The following is a 22,980-nucleotide window of genomic DNA, read 5'->3' as shown; positions in this document are numbered from 1 at the left end:
TAGGCTTTTTTCTTATTCCCTCCTTTCCCCCCCCTTTTTTCGTGTCAGGAGCAACCTGAGTCGCTTCTGGTGTGAGAGAATTGGCTGTCTGCAAGGACATTGCCCAGGGGACGCCCGGATATTTTGATGTTTTTACCATCCTTGTGGGAGGCTTCTCTCATGACCCCGCATGAAGCTGGAGCTGATAGAGGGAGCTCATCCGCGCTCTCCTCGGGTGGGTTTCGAACCTGGCAACCTTCAGGTCAGCAGCCCAACCTTCATGTTACAAGGCTTTAACCCACTACTCCACCGGTTGCTCCGCTTATTCCCTCCTTATTATCCAACATTTTTGCTTAGCCAATGTTCTGCTGGCCCGTTTATGTTGGATAAGTGAGACTCTACTGTATTTCACCTTTCTGGTGGCACAGTGGGTTAAACCCTTGTGCTGGCAGAACTGCTGACTTGAAGGGGGGGTTGCTGATCTGAAGGTTCCTGGTTAGAATGCAACCTGGGGAGAGCAGAGATGAGCTCCCTCTATCAGCTCCAGCTCCATGCAGGGACACAAGAGAAGCCTCCCAAAAGGATGGTAAAAACATCAAAAACATCCAGGCATCCCCTGGGTAATGTCTTTGCAGACGGCCACTTCTCTCAAACTAAAAGCGACTTGCAGTTTCTCAAGTCGCTCCTGACATGGACCATCCCCTTTCCTCCAATGAGCTCTATGCAACACCGTTAATTGTCTTCTTTTCCACTTTTCCTTACAACAATCCTATGAGGTAGGTCAGGCTTGAAAAATATAAATGTCCCAGGGCAACCTTGTGTGTTTTGTGGCTTGAGTTTTTCTGGAGCCCTTGTTCCAACTGCCTAACCACTATATTGCACTGGATCTCATTCCGAGTTGTGCTATCCTATCAGAATCATCCAGAGCATTTTCTTTAGAATAAGTGGGAGGGGAAGAGTGGGGTGTGTGTGAGGTCTAATGAGAATGCAATTTTCATGTATTGACTTTCATGTTGTGCCCCCCCCCTCCAAGACATTTTCTTTCAGTCTCCAAATTTAGTAGCAAAGAAGACTTTCAAAACTGTGTGCACACAGGTTGTACATATATGCTAGGTTATAATTTTCTTGGTACCTTTGCCTGGTCCCTTTCTTTCAGTGCCTGAACTGTATTTCTTAATGCTTTAAGCTATTACAGTCCAAGAACTTTGGTGACTGAAGGGAAATTCCAGGGAAGAGGCAGAATTCTAATTTGGAGGCAACACTAGTATAGCTACTCTCTGGAGATGGGCAAAAAATTCTCATTGACATAGGCAGTAGTAAAAGATGATGAGAGGTGAAGTCCAACACCTGGAAGCCCAGAAGTTGCCCGATTTTGCTTTAGCAGCTTCCCCTTGTCTATTTCCCCCCTCATTCCCAACTCTCTGGCTCTGGATTGAGAGGTGCTGGGTATTCTCACAACACATAGAGTTAATATTAGGCTAGCCCCCACCCTCCAATGTTTTTGGTCCAACCTAAAAACTTGGCTATTTAACCAAGCTTTCCAATAGGTATAAAGCCCAGAAGGTTTAAATTATAGCCCCATTGGTTTTCACTGAAAGCAGTTTATATGACTAGTTGGTAGTTATTCATTTTATGTCTATAATAGCCATAATGTTTTATCAATGTCTATTTTAGGGTTGATTGATTTTATTGTAATATTATTTTATGTACTGATGATGTAAATTATGTTTTCCTTTGATATTGATGTATCTGTTTTTATTGCCCCATATGCATTGTTCCATTATGAGTGCTTTGTAAGGCGACCCAAGTCCTTTTTGGGAGATGGTGGCGGGGTTAGAAATAAACTTTGTTGTTGTTGTTGTTGATGTTGTTGTTGTTGTTGTTGTTGACAGCTACTTTATCAGCCTTTGCTCCTATGAGGCTTTGAACAACAGCGTAGTCAGGCATTAAGAACTGATTGTGGTTTTGCTTTCCACTGCTTTAAAAGTTCTGAAAATCCAATAGATATGAAAGGCAGAAGAACAGACAGCCTCTTTCCATTCTATTTGTCAATTGCAAATACATATTTATGTGGAAGTAATCACTCTCAAAAAGGGGCTGCAATATTCAAAAACAGAGAAGAACCAGAATAGTGTAATAATTTGCATGTCAGACCAGGATTCTAGGAAACTAGGGTTCTAATCCCTGTCCAGCTAAGGAAACCTTGGGCAAGTTACACACTCTCAGCCTCAGAAGGCGGCAGTGGCGAACTTCCCTTGAATAAATCTTTTGAAGAATATCCATGATAGGTTCTCCTTAAAGTCATAATAAGCTGGAAATGACTTGAAAGCACACAGCAACAGCAACACATATTGAAAGCAGAGACTTTAAAGCCATTAGACAGTGATAAAACATTTAAACACTTCATGAAAGTACTGCGAGGTCTCGGCATCTGCTGGGATGTTCGAGTCCCATCATATACAATGACATAGTAAAGCGGTGTCCCTCATATAAACTGACAAATTACTGTGGGCTTTCAAGTCATTTCAACTTATTTGTTTTGAACATTTTTCAAGCCATGGATGATGGAATCCAAGGATGCAGAATCTGTGGATATGGAGTGTCAACTGCAAATAATATTTCTCAGAGTATTTGACAGCAGTCAAGTTTCCTTTGTTGTTGAGAAGTTGGTACTGAGGTTTTACATCTATCCTCACAATAAATGTCAGTCAAATAGCTATAAATGAGTACTCAGGAGGGGTGGATTGGAAAGCATAGCAACCGCCAACAGTACTTGAGCCACAACAATTCAATGTAAAAAAAAAAGATCAAGAATTTAGAATCAAAAGTCTTTCTAAAAATGAAGGTTTTGATCATCTTATAAAAGGCTGTCTAAGAGGGAGGAGATAAGAAGAGCTTATCTGGGGAAGAAGTTTCAGAGCTTGGGTACAGTAGCTGGTAAGATCCTCCTTACTTGGCATATTTCAGGGACAGGCTTTGGAGGATGATCTCAACAGGCAGGCAGGCAGACAGGGGACAAGATGGTCCTTCAAGCAGCATGCCTTTGTCTGCAGTCCTTCAGGGCTTTACAGATTATTACCAGCTAAAGTGAGTGTTTCAGACCAATTGTTCAAGGAGACTTCAACATTCATCATTTGTCGCTACTGGCTTTAAATATCAATGAAAACTAAGCTGGGAGTCATGTTGCTGTCTGGCTGATGCTGGACTGCAACTCTCATCAGCTACAGCAGGATAAGAATGCTGGGAATTGCATCTAGCAATAGCTGAAAGGCTGCAGTTTGCCCAGTCATGGCTTACAATATGTATCCATGGGTACTACATCCACAGATTCAGCCAACCATGACTTGAAAATAATAGTAGTAAATTTTATTGATTAGCCCTTAGGCCACATCATAATACCAAACCAAACAACAAGGCTTGATAGGACTTGATTCGCTCTATGTATGAAGTTAAAATAAGATACTTACAACAATACAGCAAATAAATATGATAAAACTGAATATATTCATCATATTTCCTTATCACCTGTACAATTTACCCCAATCAGCCCCACATATGTGGTTCTCAAACGGCCTTGAGTCTACACTGCCAATCCAGTTCAAATCAGATAATCTGTATTTTATAGGCAGTGTGGATGAGGCCTAAGTGCACCCTGGCTGTGCCCTGGGCGCCATTTTGCTTGAGGGAGTTGCTAGGACACGAAGGGGGCGGGGCCTAAAGGCAGCGGGGCGGGGGGGGGGGGTAAAGGCAGCAGAGGCTACCTTTCTAACTGGCAGTTAGGGGGAGAAAGGCTCTTCCTCATCCTCTGTAATTTGGACTATTTTTCTAGGGTTTTTTTAATTGAAATACATATTTTGGATGACTATGTCTTTTGTGGCCAAATTTGGTGTGATTTGGTTCAGTGGTTTTGTTGTTTACTCCATAGTAAAACGCACGTTACATTTTTATATATATAGATTTTGGGTCTTGGCCACATATAAAATATGTTGTTGTGATGTGAGATTCCCAATATATTGTCCATTTGATATATGGACCAAAGGTAGAAGCCTCTCGCCTTCTGATACAATTTACAGTCAAATAATATGTGTGCTATATCTGCAATTTCAAATGTTCCAGATACAAATCCGTTCATTATAGGGGATGCTATTAAATCTCCCATATCTGACCATTGTCTGAAGCTGATCAAATCGAGCTCGAGTGAATAAATCACTAAAATGTTTTGGCATTTGCATTTTTAGATACTTGGCAATTTGGAAGGTACACTTATATTGAATATATATATACATATCAAAGGTAAACGGGCCAGCAGAAGTTTGGATAAGAGAATATCTTGGATAATAAGGAGGGATTAAGGAAAAGCATATTAAACATCAAATTAGGTTATGATTTTACAAATTAAGCACCAAAATATCATGATATATTGAAAACATTGACGACAAAAATGGCTTGGACTATCCAGAGGCTTGGGTAAGCGAGGCTTGGATAAGTGAGACTCTACTGTATATATATATATATATATATATACACATACAGTAGAGTCTCACTTATCCAACATTCGCTTATCCAACGTTCTGGATTATCCAATGCATTTTTGTAGTCAATGTTTTCAATACATCGTGATATTTTGGTGCTAAATTCGTAAATACAGTAATTACTACGTAGCATTACTGCCTATTGAACTACTTTTTCTGTCAAATTTGTTGTATAACATGATGTTTTGGTGCTTAATTTGTAAAATCATAACCTAATTTGATGTTTAATAGGCTTTTCCTTAATCCCTCCTTATTATCCAAGATATTTGCTTGTCCAGGCTTCTGCCGGCCCGTTTATGTTGGATAAGTGAGAAACTACTGTATATATATATACTATACATACATATATGTTTTGATGTTTTACCATCCTTGTGGGAGGCTTCTCTCATGTCCCCGCATGGAGCTGGAGCTGATAGAGGGAGCTCATCCCGCTCTCCCCGGGTGGGATTCGAACCTGGCAGCCTTCAGGTCAGCAACCTTCAGGTCAGCAACCTTCAAGTTACAAGACGTTAACCCACTACTCCACCGATGCTTAAATGCCTCCAAAGAAGGAGCCTTAACTGGGAACAGCGGAACTAGGCGCGAGCTTTTGCGCCCTGCATCCCGGAAAAGACCACTGTGTCGGCACGCGCCCACTAGGGTTGCGCGAGCGTCGTGCGCGCGCGCTGGAAAGAGAGTTCTTTCTTCTCAACGAGAAAGAGAGAAGCCGAGAGACTGACTGAGCGCAGCATCAGCAGCAGCCGCTCGGCCTTCCTACCCCTCCTCCTCCTCCTCCCATTCGTGTTGCGCTCTGAAAGCAGCTCCGACAAGTGACCATTCCATCCTTCTTCGCCGCCGCGTTGGCCACTTGCTGAAAGTTGCCCGGGCATCCGGATGCGCTCGGAGGAGGCCAACAAAGCTGCCAACCCCGCTGTTGCAGGAGGAGGAGGAGGCGGAGGCGGCGGAGCAACATCAGAGGCCGAGTTGGGGGCCAGGACGCCGCCGCCGCCGCTGCTGCTGAGCGGGCTCCCCCGTCGCCAGAAAGGGCGAGCCGATCCGGGTAATCATCAGGAGGCCGGGCCGAGCGCGGTTTTGGGTTGGGGAGGGCTTTTCGTCGTGTGCCATTGGAGCCAACCCGCTCGGCTCTGCCAGAAATCACCTGCAGCAGCCTCCTCCTCCTCCTCTTCCATGACGAGAAGCGGGGAGGCAAGGTGGCTTTCTCCCTGCCAGAGCCACGCATTGGCGTCGTAGGGGGAGAAGAAGGGCGAGGAGGGGATCGGGAGAGGAAGATCTCCCCACTCCAGCTTCCTTTTCCTTCCTTCGGAAGGGAGGCCGCGATGGGGGAGCGCGCAAAGCTTCGCCCCAGCCTCTCGGGGCTGCTCAGCGCCGCCGGTAAGGGGTTGCCGTGCAGGGCTTTTGTGTCGGTTGCGGGTCGGGAGGGAGGCAAGGCGGGTGTTCGTGGGGAGAGGGAGCGAGAGGCGCTTCTTCGGATTCTGATTCGCATGAGGAGGCTCAGTTTCTCTCTTTCTCTGGCCAGAAGCAGCCATGGAAGCCCCCAGCCTGGACCTGCTGGAGTCGCCCGGGGACTGCCCTTCGCCCCTGGAGCTCAAGTCGGCGCCCAGTAAGAAGATGTGGGTCAAGCTGCGGGCGCTGTGAGTATATCCAGCCATCCTCCCCCTTAGCAGCCTCCTGACAGCTTTTTGGGGCCTTTTCTGCCTTCTCTGAGCTCTTTCTGATCTCCTCCCCCCATTCCCCCTGCACCTCAGATTTCATATATCTCTCATTGCGATTTGCAGGGGGCAAAGAGAATGGAGCCCCTTCCACACAGCTGAATAAAATCCCACATTACTTGCTTGGAACAAGTACAGTAGAGTAGAGTCTCACTTATCCAACATAAATGGGCTGGCAGAACGTTGGATAAGCAAATATGTTGGATTAAGGAAAAGCCTATTAGACATCAAATTAGGTTATGATTTTACAAATTAAGCACCAAAACATCATGTTATACAACCAATTTGACAGAAAAAGTAGTTCAATACGCAGTAATGCTATGTAGTAATTACTGTATTTATGAATTTAGCACCAAAATATCACGATGTATTGAAAACATTGACTACAAAAATGCATTGGATAATCCAGAATGTTGGATAAATGAGTGTTGGATAAGTGAGACTCTACTATATATGGCAGGTGGACTCAGATATCCCAGTTCAAAGCTGACATTGTGGGATTTTCTGCCTTGATATTCTGGGTCATATGGCTATGTGTAAGGGTTCTGAGTTGCTATGAGTTTTCCTGTCTGTATGGCCATGTTCCAGAAGCATTCTCTCCTGACGTTTCGCCCACATCTATGGAGTTAAACCGCTGAGCTGCTGAACTTGCTGATCGAAAGGTTGGTGGTTCGAATCCGGGGAGCGGGATGAGCTCCCGCTGTTAACCCCAGCTCCTGCCAACCTAGCAGTTCAAAAACATGCCAATGTGAGTAGATCAATAGGTACCGCTCCGGCAGGAAGGTAACGGCGCTCCATGCAGTCATTCCGGCTACATGACTTTTGAAGTGTCTATGGACAATGCCATGTGGAGCCGTGGTGGTGAAGTGTGTTAAAGCACTGAGCTGCTGAACTTGCAGACTGAAAGGTCCCAGGTTCAAATCCCAGGAGCAGAGTGAGCGCCCGCTGTTGCTCCAGCTTCTGCCAACCTAGCAGTTCGAAAACATGTAAATGTGAGTAGATCAATAGGTACTGCTTCAGCGGGAAGGTAATGGTGCTGCATGCAGTCATGCCGGCCACATGACTTTGGAAGTGTCTATGGACAATGCCATGTGGAGCCGCGGTGGTGAAGTGTGTTAAAGCACTGAGCTGCTGAACTTGCAGACTGAAAGGTCCCAGGTTCAAATCCCAGGAGCATAGTGAGCGCCTGCTGTTGCTCCAGCTTCTGCCAACCTAGCAGTTCGAAAACATGCCAATGTGAGTAGATCAATAGGTACCGCCCCGGCGAGAAGGTAACGGCGCTCCATGCAGTCATGCCGGCCACATGACCTTGGAGGTGTCTACGGACAATGCCGGCTCTTTGGCTTAGAAATGGAGATGAACACCAAGCCCCAGAGTTGGACAGGACTAGACTTTATGTCAGGGGGAAACCTTTACCTTTTTAACTAAAATTTTTAAACTTATAATTAAGTCTATAGGATAGTTAAAATGTTGGTTAGTTTGACAGACTGTTGGCAAAGTGCCTCAGCTGTCTTGGCAAATAGGTGAGATTTATCTTTGATAATAACAACAGTTGGTGCCTTGCTACTGATTGTGCTCACTTTACCTGTGACCATGTTCCAGAAGCATTCTCTCCTGACATTTCACCCACATCTATGTCAGGCATCCTCAGAGGTTGTGAGGTATATTGAAAAACTAAGCAAGGGAGGTTTGTATATCTGCGGAAGGTCCAGGGTGGGAGAAAGAACTCTTGTCTGTTGGAGGCAAGTGTGAATGTTGCAATTAATCTCCTTGATTAGCATTGAAAAGCCTTGCAGCTTCAAAGCCCAATTGCTTCCCGCCTGGGGGAATTCAACCGCTTTTCTCAGCCCTGGGAGACTCATAATAAATGGCAAAAATTCAATGCCAGACATATATAAAGCAATATATAACATATCCAAAACATAACATATTACTATGAATTTTACACAGATATATAAACTCTCTTGCCTAGATTCAAACAAACCTCATAACCTCTGAAGGTGCCTGCCATAGATGTGGGTGAAATGTCAGAAGAGAATGCTTCTGGAACATGGCCATACAGCCTAGACACCTCACAGCAACCCATGAATGCCTCTGACAACATAAGAAGGAGACTGTTGGAATGCAGCACTGTCAAGGAATGGAAGGAGTGAAGCCTGTGTCACTCAATGGGTAGCACTTTCTTCAGTCCCTTTCCTTAGTGTGTATGTCTTTTCTCTGGCAAAGGGAATGTGTGCCCGTCTAGCTCAAAGCTTCTTAAACTTTATCCACTTTCCACCTGAGAAATTTGTATATATATATAGAGGTATATAAAATGGGTATAAAATCAAACATTTACTGATCCTAAACCAGCATTTGCAAGGCTTGCTATACAGGCTGATTTTCTCTTTTGTTTCGAAGCATTTTCTGCAGGGTCCACTATAAGCACTGCATGTTGTTGCTAACAGATTTATGTAAATGTGTGGCGCTCAGAAATCTTTTACTGTTGTGCAATTTGTTGTGACCCTAACATTGAGCTAAGGTGTTGGGACCCACAGTTTAGGAAGCAGTGCTTTAGCGGCTGCCTTAATCCTTTTCCCATATCTCCCTGCAACCCGCTTCTCCCCTTTTAAGGATTTGAAGAAGAGTTCATGTGTACCACTGGACAGGTTATTGGCGTTGGGATTTATTGGGTGCTGCTGTCATTGGGAACTGCTGGGATGTGTTTTGCCGCAGCAATTAATAGAGTCTCAAGCTCTTGATCAGAGGACACCACTCTCCCTCTCCCTCCACACACCAGCAGACATCCGGTTCCCTGCAGTGCTTGTTGATCCATCTGTGTATTGGGTTAGTGGGTGAAGAAGCCGTCCATACCCGGGGTCAGCATCTTATCAAGCAGACATGAATTTTAAAGTTTCCCCTTTTGTGGCTTCCATCCATGGGGTCTAGAAACTTAGTTAGGCATCTCCAGGCAGTACTCTTTGGCTCCTTTTGTTTGTGGGATGGCATGAGTAATGCAAAATGTGGGAGGTAACACTGCTCTGCAGCGGCAGCAACCATCTCCAAGTGAATAGTGCATGGAATTAAACTCTGGAAATTGCCTTAGAGATCTGGGTTGCTGTGAGTTTTCCAGGCTGTGAGGCCATGTTTCAGAAGCATTCTCTCCTGAAGTTTCACCCACATCTATGGCAGGCATCCTCAGAGGTTATGAGGTCTAGGTAAGAGGGTTTATATATCTGGAAAGTCCAGGGTGGGAGAAAGAACTCTTGTCTGTTGGAGGCAAGTGTGAATGTTGCAATTAATCACATTGAAAAGTCTTGCAGCTTCAAAGCCTGGGTGCTTCCTGCCTGGAGGATCTTTTGTTAAGAGGTGTTAGCTGGCCCTGATTGTTTCTTGTCTGGCATCCTCCTGTTTTCTGAGTGTTGTTCTTTATTTACTGTCCTGATTTTAGAATTTTATTTTTTTAAAAATACTGATTACCAGATTTTGTTGATTTTCATGGTTTCTTCCTTTCTGTTGAAATTGTCCCCATGCTTGTGGATTTTGATGGCTTCTCTGTGTAGTCTGACATGGTGGTTGTTAGCATGGTCCAGCATTTCTGTGTTCTCAAATATTTATTTACAGCATTTATATTCCGTCCTTCTCACCCCGAAGGGAACTCAGGGCGGATCACATTGCAAACATAAAAGCAAACATTCAATGCCATAACATAGAACAGAGACAGAGACAAGACACAGGCACGAACTAATGACCTCTTGGTCAGAGTGATTTGTTGCAGCTGGCTTGTTTTCCAGCCTGCGCCACAGCTGTGTCCAGATTGGCTACGGCTGACTTCTCTGGTTGAGTTAGTCTGCCGTGCCTTTCAAGTACCTTGTTTTGTTTTTGGCCACTGCATTTCGTGGTCCCTACGTAGATTTGTCCACAGCTGTGTGGCATGTGGTAGACTGCTGCAGAGGTGAGAACAACACTCAAAAAACAAGGGAATTCCAGACAATAAACAATCAGGGCCAGCTAACACCTCCCAACAAAGGATTCCCTCAGGCAGGAAGCAGCCAGGATTTGAAGCTGAAAGGCCATTCAGTGCTAATCAAGGTGATCAATTGCAACATTCACACTTGCCTCAGGCAGACAGGAGTTCTTTCTTCTACCCTGGACTTTCCAGAGATGTATAAGCCCTCTTGTCTAGTTTCCAATAGACCTCATTAGCCATAGATTTGGGTGAAACATCAGAAGATAATGCTTCTGGAACATTGCCATCCAGCCCGGAAAACTCACAGCAACCCAGTGATTCCAACCATGAAAGCTTTTGACAACACATTGCCTTAGAGATCCTTTCCGGTATTCTTTGCTCTGTCCTGTGATGGTTCTCAAGCCAAGGTCCTGCACATTGTCTGCTCTCTTGCCTTTTTTATTTTTAAAAATAAGTAATGGAGGGGAGGTCAAGAAAGTCCTGAACTTGGGGCATTCTGCATACAGTTTGTCTTCTGCTACTGAACCCTTCCTCTTGGTTAGCTGACTGTTGATGTCTTGTTCATGCAGAATTCCCTTTAAAGACGCTGCTGCCTGTCCTGGTGTGGTTTGGTGGTTAAGAGACTGAGCTATGAATCGGTGGCTTCATCCAGATTTGTCCCTTTTGACCCTCAATTTTTGGGATGGTAATGATTCCCTAACTAACAGAATTTGTTTAAGGCATAGCAGTATATTTGCTGTGCGTATGGTCCAATAATTATTATGATTCATTATTACTGTTGCTTTTGTTACCATTGATCATCAGGGACCCCATAGAGCTTGTAGGTTTTTCGTACTTTGGGAGTGAACTTTCAATGAGTCACCTGTCACCAAGGAGATAGGTGGCCCTAAACAACCTTTTTCTGTCACAAAACTGGCATTCATTCAATTCAGTTGCTTGGAGAAACTGTTGGCTGTTTCCATCATCTTCTTTTGTTTGTTTTACCATTGGCTGTTCCAAGCCGGACTATTGAGAGGTGACGTCCTGCCACAGCCAAAGAATCATTACACTCTCCTTTAATTTTTTGAAGTGCAAGTGTGCCATTTGTCAAAGTCAGGCTTCTGGAATGGATGATTGGGCTGTGTCTAATAAAGGCTCTCAGGTGTGTTCCCATAAGCCTTCAGTCTTATTCCATCAGATCTGAAGGGGAAGAGATCTCATTTCCTCATTGTACCTCTTGGAAGTGGGCTTGAGTTCTGCAATATCATTTTCTTCTCTGCGGAGGCGAAAGAATAATTTTTCACTTCAATTTATTAACCCAGTCCACAGGGTTTGCAATAGCAATGTATCATCAGCATACTGAAATTCAAAAGATTTCTATTGATAAATGCAGAAAGCTAACATTACATTGGTGGAGCCCCCACTGGTCCAGCGGATTAAATCGCTGAGCTGCTGAGCTTGCTGACCAAAAGGTTGGCAGTTCAAATCCAGGGAGCGGGGTGAGCTCCCACTGTTAGTCCTAGCTTCTGCCAACTTTGCAGTTCAAAAACATGCAAATGTGAATAGGTCAATAGGTACTGCTCCAGCAGGAAGGTAATGGCGCTCCAAGCAGTCATGATGGCCACATGACCTTGGAGGTGTCTACGGACATCAGCTTAGAAATGGAGATGAGCCCCAACCCCCAGAGTTGGACACGACTAGACCTAATGTTAGGGGAAAACCTTTACTTTTACCTTAATATTACATAGAATCAGTGAAAAAATGGCTTTTGACTTCATTGTTTTTAGGGAGAGAAATACTTACAGTTCCTCTGTAAACACATCTATATCAGAAAACAAGAGGGGAAAAACCCACAGGTAATAATTGATCCCACAAGTAACATGGGGTCAGCATTATGTAGTGGTTTGAGCATTGGATTATGATTCTGGAGACCAGGGTTTGAATCCCTACTTGACCATGAAAACTTATGGGTGATCCTAGGCAAGTTGACTGTCTTAACCTCAGATCTCCACTGAACAAATCCTGACAAGAAAACCCTGTTATCATGTCATCCTAGGTTTGCCATAGGTTGGAAACTACGCAAAGGCACACAGCAACATTTAATCATAATATGAAGCAACTCCAAGATCAGCTTCTCAATACCAGGCATGGGGGATGCATGGCTTTCCAAATGTCATGGGACTGCAATAGCCAGTCAGTGTGGGATGCAAGGAGCTATAATATGACAACATTCCTCATCACTGTTATCTCAATTTTAGGTCATGCTTGCAGATACTACCAATGCATTGCTGGAACATCCAAAGCCTGCCTTCTTCACACTGGTGTTTCTATCCCCCTTCATGTTAATTTCTCATGTGTTGTCTCCTACATATGGGACGAATGTCCCCATGCTTCTAAAGAACAAGAGCAAGATCCATGAAAGGTCCTTGGTGACCTTGAGCCCACTGACATCTCTCTGCCTAGCATACCTGTCAATACTATTGTGGAGATACCAGTGTGTGGTAGGAAGGAACATAACATTTGGGAGAAAGGACAAGATGTAAACAGGAATGAGTTGAAACAAGGTGCAAAATGTTGCCTTACTGGACCATCTGTATACTTGATCTTCTAGCTATCCCTCTTGGAATCTGGTTTCACCTCAGCAGAACAATTTGTGAATGTGGTCCATGGGAATTGCCTTTGGGAAACATCTCGTGGCCGCAGTGTGTTATATTTGGAGTTACCTTTGAATAAGCAGAGCATAGATTAACACCTCGCCGTGAATATCCAACACCTGTGAAGGGCTGGATGAGATGAACATGTTCACTTGTCAACAGCTCAGCATGTCTGCCTTTAATTAATCTAGAATGCCTGAAAGGAGAGAAGGAACCCCTGTGTGTGATGGTGGTTGCTGTGTATGCACTTAGCCTGTTTGAAAGCATTATAGCCTGTAGATTCTTTTTTCTGCTTGGAAAGTTTCATTTGGGAGGTGGCGCGATGACATACAGGAGTGCAACCTTAGCAGTGACAGTAGATGGGCTTGCAGAAGTAGGTGGACATCTGGTTTAGTGGCATAGCACAGGTTTCCCATATAGGCCCAGTATGTGGCATTTCAGGTTAAACATCTATAAGAGATGTAGGGAAATTTGTGTCCTGAGATTCTGGGTATCTATCGCAGGCCAAAGTAGGATAGTCAGGGGCTGATCTCCAAATGATACAATACAACTCACAGTATCCCTAGTTAGTATGGCCAGTGGACAAGAGAGATGAAGTTTTGTAGTAGCGTCAGGTACAACTCATGTCAGTGCAATGGTGAATCCATTCTGGGCTTTCACCTGCACTTCAAAGGAATTATCAGAGGATTCATCATTTTAGATAACTACAACAGACTGAAACTCAGAGTGGATTTGTTTTCTCATTTGTGTGATGGTCACCACTCACGCTCCGTCCAGCAACATTTAAGACTGATGCATCTGCGCCACATGGATACATATTTTGAATTAGGTTTCTGTGAATCATGAAAGCAGCCTATACTTTTTTGAATCAAGCATCGTGAGCATTGCCCTACAGTTCTCCTTTGGAGGGACTGTAGCTTCATGGTATATAAAGTTCCTGGTTCAGTCACTGACTTCTGCAGCTTAAAGGATTTTAAGTAGTTGAGCTGGGTACAAACTGTGCTTAGCAGCTCAGAAAACTGGGGCTTGTCAGAATTGGTAATATTAAGCTATATGGACCAGTGGTCTGATCCAGTATCAGGCAAATTTTCCATTTTCCATTTGAGCTTTTTATGTTTTTGAGTTTTTTGAACATCTCATCCTGAAGGATAGCAATAGTTCATCCTCATCTCACAAGATGGAGCCCCCAGTGGTGCAATGGGTTAAACCCTTGTGCCAGCAGGACTGCTGACTGAAAGGTTGGCAGTTCGAATCCGGGGAGTGGGGTGAGCTCCAGCTTCCTATGGACAGCTCCAGCTTCCTATGCGGGGATATGAGAGAAGCTTCCCACAGGATGGTAAAACATCAAACAACCAGGTGTCCCCTGGGCAACGTCCTTGCAGATGGCCAATTCTCTCACATCAGAAGCGACTTGTAGTTTCTCAGGTTGCTCCTGACATGAAAAATAACCCTCACATGTTAATATAGAATATTCAAATATGCTGGAAAGTGTCTTTAATTCAATAGTGTGTATTTGATTTTTGCACCAAACTTTGGGAAGAGTTTGTTCTTGCCTTGCAGTTGAGAAACAAATATAGAAATTTAGTTCAGATCTGCTGAATTCTTGTGTATATATTATCATAGCCATCCTCAATCCTATGCAGCCCAAATGGACTACAGCCTCTAATATCTTCAGCTAGCAAGGTCTTTGCAGTCTGCTTTTAAAGGTATATGCCTCAAATCAGCTCAGGCATGAATGTGTCCAATCGTATTGCTTGGATTCACTGTGGATCCCTTTTTGTTGTATTCTCAGTGGAAAAACAGATTAGCTTTCATGAAATGTGAGAATTGACACTGCTGTGTGCTAGATGGGAATTGTCGACCAAGTAAATAAATGTATCTGGGCAGTATTATTCTAGATGATGGGGCAGTTTTCTATGATTGATGATGACTTTCAAGGGGAGAAAGGGAATCATGTACATAGAAAATTAGGGTGTTCCCCCCAAATGCTAGTTTTTGTATGCAGGGGGTGCTCCTGCTGCTGCTGCTCTTCCTCCTCCTTAGATGCAAGACAAGGATAGCTTATGCAGAATTTCAATTTTTTCCTTATGCTGAGCTCTATATGGCATCAGAATAGTAGTGTTTGAGAAAGATTTTTAACCCCTTTCTATGGGCCATCTTGCTGATCAAAATCCTTCTGTACTCCCCTCAAGTTGCTTTCCTTCTCCCGTACATTCTATAGAGATAAACCTATTTAGCGTGAAGTACCATTTTCTTCTTTCTGTTTTGACTGCTGGCATAGAAAGGAGAAGGAGAAGGGAGAGTGGCAAACATTTGGTGACATTTGTCACACTGCAATGTAGATAATCTTAATAAACACACATCTTAATAAATGTGTTTATCATGTGCTGTGTTGCCCACTGTTAATTCCTCACATTGAAACAGAGTAACTCCAAATATTTTAGTCTTCTTCATTAGGAAGCTGTCACAATCTCCTGATGATTTTTGGTGGACTTTTAGGTTCCCCTTTTCAGCAATCATGTCTCATGGAGAGGACAGAAACCCTCTTTTATATTGCTGTCTCATTTCAACATGATACAAGTCACTGATAAAATGTTCTGTCTCCTCAGGTCTTGTGTAATTTTTATTGAGGTATGTGTTCACACAAATACTGAGTGTTCTAGTTGATATGGAGCATCTGCTGACATTTCAGTATTATGCCTCACAACCTCTGACAATGCCTGCCATAGATATGGGCAAAATGTCAGGAGAGAATGCTTCTGGAACGTGACCATACAGCTTGAAAAACTCAAAGCAACCAATTTCAGTATTTGTTTTTGAGAGCAATATGTGTGTACTGAGATTTTCTTCCTTCTTTATAGGGTTGGACTGGATGGCCCACAAGGTCTCTTCCAACTCTATGATTCTATTATTCAATGATTCCATGATTTAGATTGGATGGGAGTCACATAAAACTCTGCAGTCACCAATCACTCACCCAGACAAATGTTGTATCTATTATAATTTGAAATATTTTCTAGCCATTTCCCCAGATTACAGCCCTAAGGTATGGGGAATATTTTTCCCTCCTCCCATCTTGGCTAAAAGGAAACTATAACTTATAGAGATGGTCTCTAAATATGAAAACAAAAAAAATTAATAGGCCCTTGGTATTCTTGAGTTTGGTTCCAGAATAACTCATGGATACAAAAATTATTTGATGCTAAACCCCTCCCCTCCTCCATATGTACTTGTGTAATAAAATGATGTTCCTTTTATAAAATAATAAAATCAAGTTTTGTTTTTTGAAATTTTGTATTGAAACTTGTCAAACCATGGATTGTGGAATCCATGGATGCAAAATCCATGGATATGAATAGCCAACTGTAATATTTCCCTAGTAAAAAAAATCAGGCAAACTATTAATTTCAACAGAAAGGAAGAAACTATGAAAATGAACAAAATCTGGCTACCAGTATTAAAAGACTCTAAAATCTGGACAGTAAATAAAGAAGACAGTAACACTCAGAAGACAGAGGAATTCAATACAAGAAGCAATCAGAGCCAGTTAACACCTCCCAACAAAGGATTCCCCCAGGCAGGAAACAGCCAGACCTTGAAGCTTCCAGGCTATTCAATGCTAATCAAGGTGGCTAATTGCAACATTCACATGTGCCTCCAACAGACAAGAGTTCTTTCTCCCACCCTGGACTTTCCACAGATATATAAACAGCTCTTGCCTAGTTTCCAACACCTCAATCTCTGAGGATGCTTGTCGTAGACATGGGCGAATCATTAGGAGAGAATGTTTCTGGAATATGGCCATACAGCCTGGAAAACTCACAGCAACCCAGTGATCCCGGCCATGAAAGCCTTTGACAACACACACTATTAAAATATTAATATAATTGAATGAGAGCAGTAAAATGTAAAACAATGAGAACGAAAATAGAATATCAAGGGCCAGGAAAGGAAGCTCTCAGTATGATGTCTTAATGTTATTAAATAGGATGCCAGGCAGACCGGTTCTGGAAGGGCAATCTGCAAACATGGCTAGGGGCTTTATTACTATAAAGCAGGGCCATAGCCAGAAAAAAAATTCGGGGGGGGGGGGCGACTTTTTTTTAGCGAATCATGAAGAGTAGTTCCAGAACGCAAAATAATTTAGAAATCAGGCTCCTCTGTTCCAGACCTCTCCCATTGGATGAAACTCAGCTGCATTGGGAAGTCTAAGGGAGGAGATGGGACCAGAGCCTCAAACCTTCCCACACTATTTACGGAGTGCCAGAACTTTTGTTGCTGGAGATGGCCTCTTGTCCACATATCTCTTTGCTTCTAGGTATCCTTTGCTCAGATGTAGATGAAGGCAAAGGTTTACTGATTTAAATAAATAGATAAGATTGATTCAGAGATTCCAATTTTTGGAGTTTTCACTCATTTTGGAGACATTCACAGTGCCCCAAAGCTCTAGATTTTGGTATCATTTCTCTTTCCTCCTCATTTTCGCTTACAAGGTCCTTGGCCTTATCTACTCACCTTGCAGTTTAATACAACTGATGAAATCATTTAATCTCTAATCTCTGCAATTTTCTCAGCATTGATGTTGTGATGCTACACTAGATGTGATGTCATAAGGATGTTGCTAGGAGTGATTAAGTATGCAGACTGCATATTTGGTTGTATACAAGGAGCAACTTTCAAGGCAGTATAGAAAACGGAGCAAATTTAGTTTAGCCTTTGTTCCTCTGGCTATTATTATTATTATTATTATTATTATTACTACTACTACTATTACTGTGTTTCCCCGAAAATAAGACAGTGTCTTATTTTATTTTTAACGCCCAAAGATGCGCTAGGTCTTATTTTCAGGGGATGTCTTATTTTTCTATGAAGAAGAATTCACATTTATTGTTGAACAAAAAAAATGAACATTTATTCAGTAGCTGTTATCACAAACCAACATAACCAAACCAGACAAACTGTGACTTCTGTCAAGAATTTCTTGTTACTACCCTTATTTCCATATACAACTGGTATGTACATTTACCAATCCTGCATACTATGGTGTTTTGTTTGGTGGGCACCAGGCATGCTTCCAAACAAAAACTTTACTAGGTCTTACTTTCGGGGGAGGCCTTATATTTAGCAATTCAGCAAAACCTCTACTAGGTCTTATTTTCTGGGGATGTCTTATTTTAGGGGAAACAGGGTAGTATTATTTTGGTTACAGTGTGTCTGAATATAAGAAGAAAGTAAGGAGCTTTTGGTTTTTCAGAAGTAAGGAGTATTTGGTTTTTCAATATTTTGGTCTACAATTCCCATAACACCAGCCGATCATCACCAGTGGGGAGAAGTTTTGGTAATGAGTATTGAAATTATGCAGTTTCTGATTTGACCGCCCCAATTTTATCCATTTTATCCATTAATAGTGATGTTTGTTTTTATTACCTTATCTCTTATCTGGTCACTATGGTTTGCACTGTATTTTAATGCCTTAAATTTGTTCATTTTATTTGTTATGTTGATATTGTTTTTAGTTATTTATACTGTTTTTAACTTGTTATATTTTGTTCTGTTTTGGAATTGGCCCCATGTTAGCCGCCCTGAGTCACTTTGGGGAGATGGAGGTGGGATATAAAAATAAAGTATTATTATTTGAAACACAACAAGATGAGTCCACAGCAGACACTCTGCTGGCTGTTGTATTGGATCACACGTCAGACACTTCCCAAGTGTCTAGGTCTGTGTGATGTATCGGCGAATAATGCGTGCAGATCCCAGTAAGGTGGCCTTCTGCAGCTGGCAGATAGTAATTTTGTCAGCACTGATTGTGTTCAAGTGCAGGCCAAGGTCTTTAGGCACTGCTCCCAGCAGTATTATTATTATTATATTATGACACAGCAAACAAGATAGATATGCTGGATCACAAAATCACAAGTCGAACACTTCCCAAGTGTCTAGGACTGTGTGATGTATTTTTGGGTGATGCGTGCAGATCCCAGTAGGGTGGCCTTTTGCAGTTGGCAGATCGTAATTTTGTCAATGTCTATTGTTTCCAAATGCCGTCTGAGATCTTTTGGCACAGCACCCAGTGTATTATTATTATTATTATTATTATTTTCTAAAATAAAACACTGGGAGGGTCAAAGATGCCCCTACCTTGATACAGATCCGTGGCTATTGTTTGATATCATGTAGACTGAGAAATACCATAAGTGAGCATTGTCTTTTTGGTAGTTCCTTTGACTTCCATATTTGGAATCTCAACATAAAATACATAAAGACAAATATATATTAATGACAACAGGTCATAGCCCTATCTAGGTGGAATAGATGTAAGCAAGTGAGAAGCTAGTTAGTATTACTGATGGGGAGGTACACATGAGGAGTGGAAAATATGGGATATTCTGAACTTGATTTTGCTTGTAATCATAGCCAAATAATGGAAAGTGACCAGGGAAGATATCTAGTCTATCCCCACCCATTCTTCAATGAGAATGAGTGATATTCCTGGAGAGGAATTAGTGGGAAGAGAGGAGCCGCAGTGGCACAATAGGTTAAACCCTTGTGCTGGCGAAACTGCTGATCTAAAGGTCAGCGGTTTGAAACCCCGAGACGGGGTGAGCTCCCATCTGTCAGCCCCAATTTCCCATGCGGGGACATGAGAGAAGCCTCCCACAGGATGGTAACACATGTGGGTGTCCCCTGGGCAATGTCTTTGTAGATGGCCGATTCTCTCACACCTGAAGCAACTTGCAGTGTGTTCTCAATTCGCTTCTGATATGATAAAAAAGTGGGAAGAGGAGAGTGTTTAACTTGTCTCTTGGTTTACTGATTCCTGTGCTGAAAATCTGTTGAACCACAAACAAAATACAGAATGCCATGACTAAAAAATGTCCATGTGTAGGCAGAAATGGAAGATGATGAGGAGGAAATATTTTGTGGGTGAGGGGTTAAAAAAAAAACCCTGTCTGACTGCTGCTTTCTACTTCAAATGCATTTGCTTATGTATCATTTGGTTTTCTGGCACAATCCCTCCCTTGTTCCCAGTAGCAAAGTGCAAAGTGTAGGGCAATCATAAAGGGGTAAATGGGGTTAGGACTATTTGGGCAAAATGCTGGGAGCTGGAGACGTGGTCTGATTAGCTCTTGAACTTAGGAAGCTATTTGTGAACAGAAAAATAAACATATGGATATGGAAGCAAATTTTAATTAAAGCTGCTATTGGGGGTGGAGAATGGTGGTTTCCTTCTCTCGTAGAAAACTGGAAAAGGTGGTTGCTCCTGGCATGCACGTACATTCCACTTTCACTTCTGACAAATAGGTTTTGCAGGATTTTATATTCTACCTGCAACTTCCTGAATCAATTTGACTTGATGAAACCAGCGGGTAAAAAACAGGATTCATGTGGTGTACACACAAACACACATTCTGGGAACAGATGTTTCTCCCCAAATCACTTTGAACTCAAAATACAAGTGCATGCCTGTCACCACTGTAGATTTTTCAGGATGGATATTATGTATTTGTAGGGCTTGGGGACTGGCTTTGTTTTTGGCCTCATGGGTACTAAAGGGAATACCAATCTTCCATTAGTGCTTAGAAAGTAAATGAAGACATTCCTGTTTTGCCAAGCCTGTTTCAACACCTTAGCTTGAGCTGTTTTCTGCTGACTCTTTTGGCTACACTGTAGTTTTCTTTCTAATTCTAACAACTGGGTTGTGTTTTACTGTTTAGTGTTTGAGATTATAGCTGTTTTCTGCTATTTCTGTTTTTTAAAAAAAATCCAAATTGCCTACAGAGGAAGCAGCTACAGATTGTTAGGTAGTAAATGTTCTTGTTTGCAACAGTCCTTGTTTTTCTTCCCAGCTGGATGTAGACAGCTGGTTTTAACCAGTCTTGGGATTGCATTGCATAAGGGTCCCATGTTGCTAAGGTTCATGTTTGGAATGCTTTAGAGGAGCTGAAAGCTGTGGAAGAAAAAAAAAAAAGCAATCTAAGGATTACATGGGAAAAAACATGTTAAAACATCTACTTTCCCACCAAGGTATGATCTCTGAATCCAGTACTGCATTTCTTTATAGTCTTCCATAGGAGCCTCCGGTGGCCTAGGGGATAAAAGCCTTGTGACTTGAAGGTTGGGTTGCTGACCTGAAGCCTGCCAGGTTTGAATCCCACCCGGGGAGAGCGCGGATGAGCTCCCTCTATCAGTTCCAGCTCCATGCGGGGACATGAGAGAAGCTTCCCACAAGGATGGTAAAACATCAAAACATCCAGACGTTCCCTGGGCAACGTCCTTGCAGACGGCCAATTCTCTCACTCCAGAAGCAACTCCGTTTGCTCCTGACACGAAAAAAAATCCTTCCATTTTAAAAAAAAAAAAAATCTGGAAGCATGGATGGAGCCAAGCGGGAGCATCCACCATGCCTCTCCTGCTGTGTAAGAACCATATCTCAAAATAGGGAGAGGAGACAAAGCATGTTAAGATGTAAATATTGCATCAGGAATGTAGAACAGATAGCATTCAAAGTGATTTTGGACTGAGGCTCCTGTGATAACTATGCTGGTTGTGGATGATGAGAGTCTCAACCCAGCAACTTCTGGAGGGCTACTTGTTTTTCAGCATTGAACAATGGGATTGAATTGATTTTGTCTATAATCGTCGGAGAAGAGAATAAGCTCCACCTGTATTGGATGATATTTTTATTAAGCCTTTCTTTTGAGAAGCTTAGATTTTCTCTTGCACCACTGCACCGCTCTGGCTTTCCTTTTCAGGAGCTTTCCTATTGAAGAGGGTGCTCAACATTTTCTGACAGTTGTGCTGAAGCTTCTTCAGCCTGGGGTTCACATTCCTGCAGTGTATGATGCCAAGGACAGAAAGAACCAAAGCAAAATGGGCATAGAGAGCGGTAGTGCCAACTAGCTAGGACACTTTCCCAGCAAAAGGTGATGTGCACAATTTCAAAAATATATAGCTGAATTCAGTGCAATTGCTGGCAAAGTACCAGCAAAATGCACAGCTTAGTTCTCTAGAGCAGTAGTTCTCAACCTGTGGGTCCCCAGGTGTTTCGGTTTACAACCCCCAGAAATTCCAGTCTGTTTACCAGATGTTTGGAATTCTGGGAGTTGAAGGCCAAAACATCTGGGGACCCACAGGTTGAGAACCACTGCTCTAGAGAGTTTTTAAAGATCACATGCATATAGATCCCCTGTTATCCCCAGTTCACAGAGACAGCCGAGCAAATCTGGATGGGAAACCACTGAGGATAGCATCTATTGGGATTTTTCCCTACTAGGTGATTTCTGTTTTGTTTTATTCCTGCCAAAGGCAAAGAGTTTCAATTTGATCTCTAACTGCTGTTTCAGTTGCTGGGATGCCCGGGAAAGCTCCACTTGAGTTATCAAAGTACTTGCGTTGAAATTTGAGATCCAATAAAAGGTGAAGCTTTTTGAGATCCATTTCTAACCAAGAGAAGCTTTAGCTTTAATCAAGGTTGAATTTACAATCTCATCTTGGCAGCTGTGTTTAGTCCACTGACTTTTTATCTGAGCAGGCTGCATGGCAGAGCCGTGCATGATTGATCCGTCACTATTTTCTTTGAGGGTATGTGCATAACAAATCCATCAGTGCACATCTTGGCTAAATTCAGAGGTTTCTTTGGATGTGTTGTCACCATGAGTTTGTATTCAAATACACAAATGGGCTGGCCTTTCAAAACTCCTTTGTATATTTTAGCTTTTAATTTCCACTTGCATATATACCTAGAATTGCCCAGGTGTCAGGGGGCCGCTTTTTTTTCCGTTGCAGGAATGACTTAAGAAACTGCAAGTTGCTTCTGGTGTGGGAGAATTGGCCGTCTGCAAGGACATTACCCAGGGGATGCACGGATGTTCTGATGTTTTACCATCCTTGTGGGAGGCTTCTCTCATGTTCCCGCATCAAGCTGGAGCTGATAGAGGGAGCTCACCTGCTCTCCCTGTATTCGAACCCCCAACCTGTTGGTCTTCAGTCCTGCCGGCACAAGGGTTTAACCCATTGCATCACCGGGGGCTCCTTCATCTCTCTTTCCCTTTCCTCATACCTTTCTCCTTTTTCTTTCTCTTCCTTTATTATCTCTTTTTCTCCCCCTCCCTCCTTTCCTTCTCCGTTTCTTTCTTTCCTTTCTTCCTTTTCTTCCTTTCCTCCCCTTTCCATCCCCT

The 22,980-nt window shown here is 42.8% G+C and overlaps 1 protein-coding gene across 4 annotated transcripts in view; it reads left to right on the top strand.

Moving 5' to 3' along the window:
* Positions 1-5,384: 5,384 nt before the first annotated feature.
* The window catches only part of pde1b (phosphodiesterase 1B), a 178,587-nt gene continuing 160,991 nt past the window's right edge, over positions 5,385-22,980 (top strand). The window contains exons 1-2 of one of the 4 annotated variants that reach the window (XM_062971065.1): positions 5,385-5,550; positions 6,031-6,142. In XM_062971065.1, coding sequence (XP_062827135.1) covers positions 5,385-5,550; positions 6,031-6,142 — 278 coding nt within the window. Of the gene's footprint in view, positions 5,551-5,748; positions 5,883-6,027; positions 6,143-22,980 lie in introns of those variants that run through there. The other 3 variants (XM_016995783.2, XM_008116423.3, XM_016995782.2) reach the window with 3 other exon arrangements.

This window comes from Anolis carolinensis, chromosome 2, assembly GCF_035594765.1.
Source record: "Anolis carolinensis isolate JA03-04 chromosome 2, rAnoCar3.1.pri, whole genome shotgun sequence".
NCBI lineage: Eukaryota > Metazoa > Chordata > Lepidosauria > Squamata > Dactyloidae > Anolis > Anolis carolinensis.
The sequence above is the reverse complement of the archived record's forward strand: the minus strand, read 5'-3'. Positions and strand labels throughout refer to the sequence as shown.